The sequence below is a fragment of the Corvus brachyrhynchos genome, unplaced genomic scaffold (assembly GCF_000691975.1).
Source record: "Corvus brachyrhynchos isolate BGI_N302 unplaced genomic scaffold, ASM69197v1 scaffold239, whole genome shotgun sequence".
NCBI classification, from domain to species: domain Eukaryota; kingdom Metazoa; phylum Chordata; class Aves; order Passeriformes; family Corvidae; genus Corvus; species Corvus brachyrhynchos.
The window spans coordinates 5,172,907-5,182,082 of NW_008246057.1; the positions used below are offsets into that span (position 1 = coordinate 5,172,907).

The 9,176-nt window shown below is 35.9% G+C and overlaps 1 protein-coding gene across 1 annotated transcript in view; it reads left to right on the plus strand.

The window, feature by feature from the left end:
• Positions 1 to 9,176, plus strand: part of TBC1D22A (TBC1 domain family member 22A) — a 145,647-nt gene that overhangs the window by 60,637 nt on the left and 75,834 nt on the right. The window contains exon 10 of the mRNA XM_008642535.2: positions 3,858 to 3,933. Within this exon, the coding sequence (XP_008640757.1) occupies positions 3,858 to 3,933 (76 nt within the window). The remainder of the gene's footprint in view (positions 1 to 3,857; positions 3,934 to 9,176) is intronic.

The window sequence follows — 9,176 nt, forward strand, 5'->3', positions numbered from 1 at the left end:
TGAAAATTTTTGTTGTATTTCCTCATTTGAAACTTTGACCATTGATAATGAGTAAAAGCCAAACTCTGAAGTAGTCCTAATTGAGAAAAGGATTGTCTTGGCTCAACAGCCCTGGGCAATAATTCATGAATTTTATGAGTTTGGCATGTTTTTTCTTTTCTGTTTTACTGTTTTTCCTTCACCTATGTAGCGGGTTGGGTTTGTAACCGGGCGGAAACACCAATTTAGTGGAGTGATTTGGTCCAAAATACTCATTACTGTTTATCTTCTGTGAGATAAGAATTAGGAGAAATGCAAAGCAGGGACCAAACTTGAAAGAATATGAAGAAGTTTATTAACAGACCTAAAAGAGGAAAAAAAAATTATACCACCTTCAGAACTCTCCTCCTCCCCCCACCTTCCTCCCTTCTCCCACTGACAATGAAAAAAGACAACCCTTAAGATGTTCAGTCTTTTTACCACTTCCACAATAACCTTGTTCAGTCCATTTAGAAAGAGAAGTCTCTTCTTGCTCATGCTATGAAAACATTATCACAACGAGACAGCCGCCCACTTCCAAATACTGTTCAGTCCATTTAGGAAGAGGAGTCTCTCTGCCTGAGTGTGAGTCCTTTCCCCCGACTTGCAGCTTTTCCCGCAACTGCTTTCGAGGGTCCACTCTTGAAGTTTTTTGGGGTACAATTTTAAGGTTGAGCCGTTCAGAAACAAAAACAGAGGCCCTTCTCCTTCCCTGGGAGCAAAGGGTCTTCATCATCTTCATCTTTAGGACTATCTCTGGGAGCATCTCTACGGACTGAGGTTTTCTCCTTTCCCATTTGGAGCAAAAGTCCTCATCTGGTTCATCTCTACGGACTGAGGTTTTCTCCTTTCCCATTTGGAGCAAAAGTCCTCATCTGGTTCATCTCTCCCTGTCCAAACTTCTCATGAAATTACAGCTGCGTCAGCATCTGCCTATCTCAGCGCAGGTGCTTTTGCTCACGAGTTGAACACTCCACCCCCCATATACCTTTGCTGAAATCTTGGCCGCAGTGGAGAGGGGGGCAGTTTCCGAGCCGCTCTGGCTGCCCACAGCCCTACTGGGGGGGTCATCCTGGAGCCGTGGCCTGGCCCGGCCTGGCCCGCGCCGGGGCGGGGGCCGGGCCCACTGGCCCCTGCTCAGGCCCCGCAGCCACCTGTCCCAGCACTGGAAACGAGAGAGAGCCTGGGGGGGAGTTTGTCTATTCTTAAGTGTGGATCACAGAGGCGGTCACTTTAAGTGGCTTAAAGAATTGTCCATATTCAAACTGGCCAGCTGATAGGTTCTATCACGTCCCAGAGGAAGCTGTAAGCACTCCTTAGCAAGGACATCCCTTTTGGGACTATGCTTGCTAACCTATGACAACCTATAAGCACAAAAGAAGCAAGAATAGTGGGTAACAGAACACCTTTTATTTTTACAAAGTCCTTCTCACAGTTTCAGGAACTCCAGAAAGTCAACTACAGGTATCATAGGAGGGGTGGGTACAACACAGTTTAATTAGAAGAGGGGACTGGGAAAGCCAATAAAGATCTTTCCAGTTTAGGTGAGTCAGCACAAGTAGAAGAGTGACCCCCAGCTGTGTTCATTTGCAGCCAAAATAATGAACAGAAAAATAAACAGACGAGAGATCAAACATAGTGAAAAGCAAATTTACCTGTTTTCAAATCAAGATGGCAGTTTTGGGTTGCATTTCCAGGTGTGTATGGAGTAAATTAGGCTTTGAGAAAGAAAGGAGTTTCAGATTCATAGATCATAGATCATAGTCAAGAGTTGCACTACCTGGGGAGAGACTAATGATCGAAGCACTAGTGTTTTAGCTCTGTGTTGATTTTCAGTGTTAAATACAGGAACATTCTTTTACGGGGAATCTGTTACAGAGGAAATAATTAAATACCATGTTATTTATAATAATATATACCAAATAAATGTTGCTGTACTTTGAGTGCAGTACTACTTCTAGAAACCCCAGTTAACTTTGTTCAAATAAATAAATAGAACAGTGTATAAGCATTTTATAGGGGGAAAAAAGCGAATGCGGTTTTTGTTTTAGGAGCACGTCCTGTAAAGAAAATGATTATGATTTCCTAAAGATGCTGTATCCTGGATATTATCCGTGGCTAATACAGGTGTGTGCCAGACTTGTATAAAAGGCAGTGTACCAGTGCATGGGATAGTTTCTTTCTCCCTGAAATGAGGTTATAATAGATCTGAATTCTGTGCGAGTCTTTCCATTCTTTCAGTTTTGGTGCTTTATTGTACTACAAGGATACTCATGTTCTTTTTGAGAATTAATGTCAAAAAGGTGAAATTGTTGCCTATTTTACTTGGTGATTCCTGTGGAAAATTAAAAAATTCAGAGAATTATTTTTGCTTCCTCATCCATACTGTTTTGGTTTATATGTTGAGTTCTAATATTAATTACTGTGAAAGGGCTACTGCTACACCAGTAGAAAATTTTGCTATAAATTTTAAGATAGCTACTACTGTGGTCAGGTACAAGTGATCAGAGCATACAGTAGACTTTTTGATACTGTAAATTACTTGTTGGCTGATGTACTTACAGAATTATTAGTGTATCATTTTGCCTTGTGACCTTTTAGGCTTCACACTTTATAGCAGTTTTACAGAATCTGAAGATTAAATTGCAATTCAGTTTCATAAGTCAAATAACATCTAAAAAAACTCCATGTGAATATAGTCAAAAGGGTCAATAAGACTTTTGTTTCTAATAGAAAACTGTATCAGGATACATAAAAATGAACTGATAATCATCTCTTTTACTCTAAGACCAAGTAGAAATTTGAAATAAAGACAAGAAAAATTAATATTTCCATGTAAGTGAAAAAAATTTTAGGGTAATTTTTGGGATCACTCAGCTCCAATTGATAAAGGAACTACTCAAACAGTAGCAGTTGAGGCAAAACATTCTTTACCTTTCTTTTCTGTGTATGTGGTGGTTACACAAAAAAAATTCTACATAGCAACTTTCTTTTAAAATATGGATGTGTAATTTTCTTTTCTTGAATCTCTCAAGAACCACAGGAAGACAACTGTAACAAAATGAGCTGAATGGAGGGATTGTCAATTAAATATTCAGAAAGATTGCTGTATATTTAAATAATTTCATTATTTTAATAGATTGATCACTTTGTGTTTCAAGCAGAGATATCTTTTTTGCTCTCATTATTTAAAACTCAAGTCTATATTATAGAGCTGCAATCTGCAAATTAAAAATCCATTTAGAGTTAATCCATTCAAAGAAATATATGCAAATATAATGCCTTTTTAGCTACTTAGCTTGTGTAATAGATTTTGATTTATGATATTAGCTGTAATCTTGGGTTCAGAACAGTTATGAGTACATTAAAACAGACTTTTGATTTCTTATGCTGCTTGAAGTTATCACTCTGCAATTCTAAAGATCACATTCTTTCCCTGTCTCTGATTATAGGCTAAATTTCCATATTTCCTACATTATTTGTAGAATTGTAAATTTATGAGAAAAAAATCACCTTAAAAATCTCTAGCATGGTGCATTTTGGCATGTAAGATGAGGGCCTTTTAAAGTTACTTGGATTTCTGCAATAAAGTAACTCCACTAGATTGGGAAGTAGAGAGCAATTGATGCAGGAATATCTATACAGAAAATACTGTTAGAGGTGGGAACTCACAGGACTGTACAGTGTGATGATTTACTGTTTTACTGTAGAAGCAGACCTAGGAAATATAGATGCTAAATAGAAACACCGTAAGAAAACAGAGAAAAATACATGGATTTAAGAAAAGAAACCTTTTTTGCTTTTCTGCAACTAGTATTTTTATGTGGTCTCCTTTTTAGGACAACTACACATTTGCACAGCCAGGAATTCAGAAGAAAGTGAAGATGTTGGAAGAACTTGTTAGTCGGATTGATGGTAAGTCTCAAAGGCTAAACTAATTTCTAACTGATGTTACATTGAATGTGTTTAGTTAAAATGTTTGTGAGAAAAGCCAGCATCATTGCAGTTGCCTGCAATGGTGTGGTAACATCTCCTTCCTCTGGTGAGGTGTCATCATTAGTTTGTGGCACACTGGCCTTTGTGGATGACTGTTGTGTATCATTTAAAAGAAAGCCACTAGAGCATGAGCCTCTTTCATTACTTTTTATTAAGGCAATATAATCCAAATTCAATGGCAATTTCTTCACAGCAGAGTAATGACCACATACAAAAGGCAGCCAGTATTCATTTCCCATTAAGCCTCAATGGTTGTTGTAATGTGGGCAAGTCACAGTGGTTGTTTATGGTTGTCCTTCGGCACTATGTTTTGTGCCTTTGTGCATCATTTTGCTATCTGGAATGCTGCATAATTTCTCTGTGGAATCCAATTAATTATGAACTCTGGAAATAACATCTTTAATTTTATAGATAAATTACAGTGTGTGCAGGGGTAATTTTAGATTATGCTTTCATGTTTTAGCAGCGCACTTTGAAATATTTTCTACCTTCATCCTTAAAATGATTCCTTTCATGAAATGCTGACTGTCATATAGCTAGAATAGAGTTTAATTAAATGAAATGCAAGAGATAATGCTTGCCCATTCTAAACATACTCTCTTGATAGTTTATTAAATTAATGAACAGGGTATTAACAAAATGCAGCCAAGGAGAACCAGGCATATATTTGCAACACTAGCCTGTCAGTGATGACTTAGAAAAAATATTTCTTCTGCAGCTTAATACTTGATAATCTTCTTGGAAACATTAATTCCCTCTTTTTGTTACATATACTGTGAAGGTTCTGTTGTGCCAGTGCTGGCCGTAGGAGATTTTGTCTGCTTGTGTATACATCCTTAATATTTGATAATGGTCTTTGTGTTTTTCTAGAATATTAAAGTATTTTTAATGATCAAAAACCAAGGGCAGGAGAACAGTGTTTGTCTAATGTTACATTATAAACTTAAATGTATGTAAAAATTTTTTTCGTAGGTATATATTTTTTTTAAATGCAAGTGAATATGAAAAATGTAAGGGCATATTTCTGTATATTGGGTTGCTAAATATTTCTATTAAAAATATAGGTAAATCAGTGTATTTTGTTACTTCAAAAATAATCTAACTTCTTGTAATGTGACTTTTTATATGTAATTTTAGTCTTGTGCCAATATTGATGTTTACATTTCAGAAACAAATGATTGTATAGTAAATGAAGTGTCTAATTAAAATTCCTATAAATAGACTTCCTTAACTTGGTCAATGAACATTTATATAAACAAATTGTTTAACCAAGTTTTTAAAACTAGAAATAGCATTCTGATTGCCAACTTTATTGTTTGATTTAATAAAAATATTAAGTATAATGCAATATATTATTGTTTAGTTTAAGGAAAAAAGAAATCCTGAAGTCCTATTTGTACCTTCAGTGCTTTAGGGATATAGTTAAATAATTTCTCTCAGTTATTAGGTTTAGGAAGCATTATTTTTAAAGCTTCACACTTTAAAAAAACAAGTCGTCTTATAGGGTCCTTTGATGATCCTTTGTAGCTGAAAGTAAAGTGTGGATTCCTGTTTTTTATCTAATATAAAATAAAGTTGTGAGATCTTTATAATTTTTTTGGTAGTTCTCAGTAGACGTCATGAGTGTTTGCTAGTAAATATTGATGGAAATTTAGAACTGCTTAGGTTATATGGGGCCTCTGGAAGTCAGTGTTCCAAGCCTTTGCCCTTGCCTTGATCACTCTTTATCTAATGGGACAGGGCCAACTTAGATCAGGCTGTGTGGAGTCTTGCCCTGTTGAGTTTTGAGTGATTCCGAGGATGGAGATTCTGCAGCTTCTTTGGGTAAGAATATTGGAAGATTGACTACTTCTGCTGACATTTTTTTTTATATAAATAATTATTTTTTTAAATGGAGCTTATGTCTACCAGCTTTTATTTTGTCTCAGTATACCTCTGAGAAGCATTTGGCTCCATGTTCTGTACATGCTCCCATTAGGTAGTTGCACCTATTCATAGACTTTTTTTAAGGTTGAGCAAACGGAGTTCTATCAGCCTCTTTTCATGTGTGAAGTGCTCCAGCTTCCTCTGCCCCCCCCGGGCTTGCTCATGTGTGCCAGTGGCACAGAATTGGAGGTAATGCTGCAGACATGGTTTCCCAAGTGGCGAATACAGAGAAAGAATCACTTCTCCTGACCTGTTGGCTTCTTTCTTGCTTAGAAAGCCCAACATATATTTGGCCTTGCTTTCTGCAAGGACATTCTTGGGTACAACCTTTTGTCCATGAGGATCCCCAAGTCCTTCTCGGCAGAGCTGCTCTCCATCAAATTGTGCCCAGGCAGTGCTTGTTGAATGAGACTGTTCCATCCCAGAGAGAGGACACTTGCCTCTCCTGAACCTCAGGAGGTTCCTCTTAGCCATTCCTTCAGCCTGCCAAGGTTCATTCAAATAGTAGCCCTCACTTCCAATGTGTCAAGCACTCCTCCCCACCATTTGCAAACACGGAGCTGTGCTATCATTAGTTTTTAACAAAGGTATTGGCCCCAGTGCTGACTTTGGAGGGATACCATTAGTTATTAGTGGTCAATTGGGCTTTGTATTGCTGATCACAACCTAATTTATAATGCAGGGGTACAGTTAAAAGTTTTGGATATTAAAGATACACATTTTTCAATATTCTTTGGGCTGTTGCTTTTTGTCTAGAAGACTGTCCAGTCAGTTACTTTTTTTTGCAAGGAAAGCACACCAAAGTATGTGTAAGATCAAAATAAAGTTTTAGTTGTTAATTAGACAATGCTGGTTGTGTACTGCAGTACATTTTGGATGCCTCAGCTCAGGGATCCTGAACTTGTTGGCTTTTTGGTGGAATCATGGCATAATTTGATTGAATATTATGGTTTAGTCTTAATTTCCTTTTTGCTTTTGTCTTTTTATACTGGGTTTGCTATACTGCAGTTAAAGGAAAATGTATGGTTGATATAAATTCAGTGGCTTTGCCTTTTAAAAAAGCCTCTCATGATCTGTATTTGCTGTACTTATCCTAAGTACTCATTAAGGTTACTGTGCAAGAAAATAGTATTCCTGTTGGTACTGTGTCACATTATTTTCTCAATGCTGGGTAGCTGCATGGTTATCATGGCGTCCCACAGTGGAAGGGAGAAGAAGAGAGATCCAAGAGGCAGGCATTGTGCAGCACGATTCCTTTATTTAATTATTTTGCAACTCTTTTATAGACTTTTTTCTTCATAGTCTAATTGGTCAAAGGATCAGCCACCCCCCTGGGGTGATTGGCTAAAATCCTAAAACATCCATTGTCAAAATTGTCAAAAAGGTCATACTCATGTGACATGCTATCTTCCACTTTCACTTCATTTAGGCTAGAAAGCAAAGAGGCATGTTGTAGGAATGCCCAAATTAATTCAGGATTTGTGTTTCCAGAATTTATGGGTGCTTAGCACTTGGCTGGTTTCATGCTTGGAAGAGTCTAAATTTCTTCAATTTACTGTAAGACAACTGGTAATTACATGAGAGTTTGAGGTAGCCATTTGGAGAAGGCTTTTGTAGATAAAAGATGTGTGGGGATTCCATAAACATTGATAAAAGATGTTAAAATCATGTAGCATTCTGTCCAAATTAGCAATAAGGCAGTTCTAGGAAAAAAACCTTAGCCTATTGTAATGTTAAATATATTTTTTATGTATGTTGGCTTCTTATTAGTATTACAGAAAATTATAAAGGCAGTATTGACAACTCAGTATAAATATTCTGCAACTTGTGTGAGGATAAGTTTGAAAAGATTTTTTCTGCATGTTTTCTAGAACAGCTCAGGCCAGGTTTTGCATTTGTGTTCTGCACAGTCTGATCTTATTTTCTCTTGTAGATAAAGAAATTCTATGTTATTACTGTTTCACATTTTTTCACCAAAAATCACCAATTTTTGTTGTAGAATTGGCCCTTGAATTTTAGTAACAAGAGATGGAAAAAGGCAGAAAATTATTAAAAATAATAATTAAAAAAGCCCTTACTATTGCTGTATATACTTCCCCCCTTCTCTTGAAAATGGAAGTGATGGAAGAATACCTAAGAATATAAAACGAGTGCTGCATTTTAACTTTCTCATAAGGAAGTTTATCTAGAATTTAGCTACATTTTTCAAAGGTTCAGTAAAATTTCAGAATTTCTGCTGTTTCCATTGTGAATGCATCTTCTGATTGTTCGTTCTGGACAGTTACCCCAGCTATTCCTACATATGACGTTTTCATTGGGACAATTTCTAATTGATTTTAATGTAAAAAAAAAATTAATAATTTTTTAAGAGGAAGGTATTTTTAGTGCAAAATTTAAGTTGTTATATTTGGATTGCTTCAAAGAATGACTTTTAATAAATACTGAGTAGTATTGTTTGGGGAAACACTTTTAGTTATTCCTAAGTGCAGTTAAAATGCTGTTTCACCTTTTAAAACAATGTTCTATTAATAATTTTAAAAGTCCTATTTTTCTTATTGCTGCCATGTTTTACATGTATTCTCATTCACATCAAATGACAAATTTGATAATGCCTTTTGTCTTAATGTTCTAAGCAAATTAATCTTGACTCTACTAATCATACTTTATTTACTTGCTTCTCTTGGGTTACAAATATCTTGGTTGGCCAGTTATCTAAAGTTCTGTAGATAATGCCACAACTAAGGACTTGTAATAAAGTACTTTAGTGTTGTGGCCTTAAATTCATATTTTGCGTAGTTTTGCTACTCACATAATTTTTTAAAATATAACTCTCTTCTAAATAGTTGTTATGTATAAATATGTGCAAATCAAGTTCTTCCTGAAATGTAGTCAGTTAAAACTTTTTCATTTTTATATGCATTTTTGTTTAACCACAGTGAAAGAGCTTATTTAATTGTACCATTCTGCGTACTTCTCATGCTTTGAAATATTTGCTGTAGATATGCCTGAAAGGTTGGTTGGTAAAGCTCTCAATATTTATGTATAATATGTTTTCTTGTTTAATTGGAGAAGTTTATAAAACACTGTTCATTAGAATAGGATTAGTACTGGTGGGATTATCCTTTCTAATGTCTGAGTTTATTTAAAAGCTGTGTGTTTTTTCTGGGCTGCTAAAGTTTAAAATGTCCACACTTCACTTGGGATTCTTACAGTTTCTTCTCTGAATGTTTTGTGCA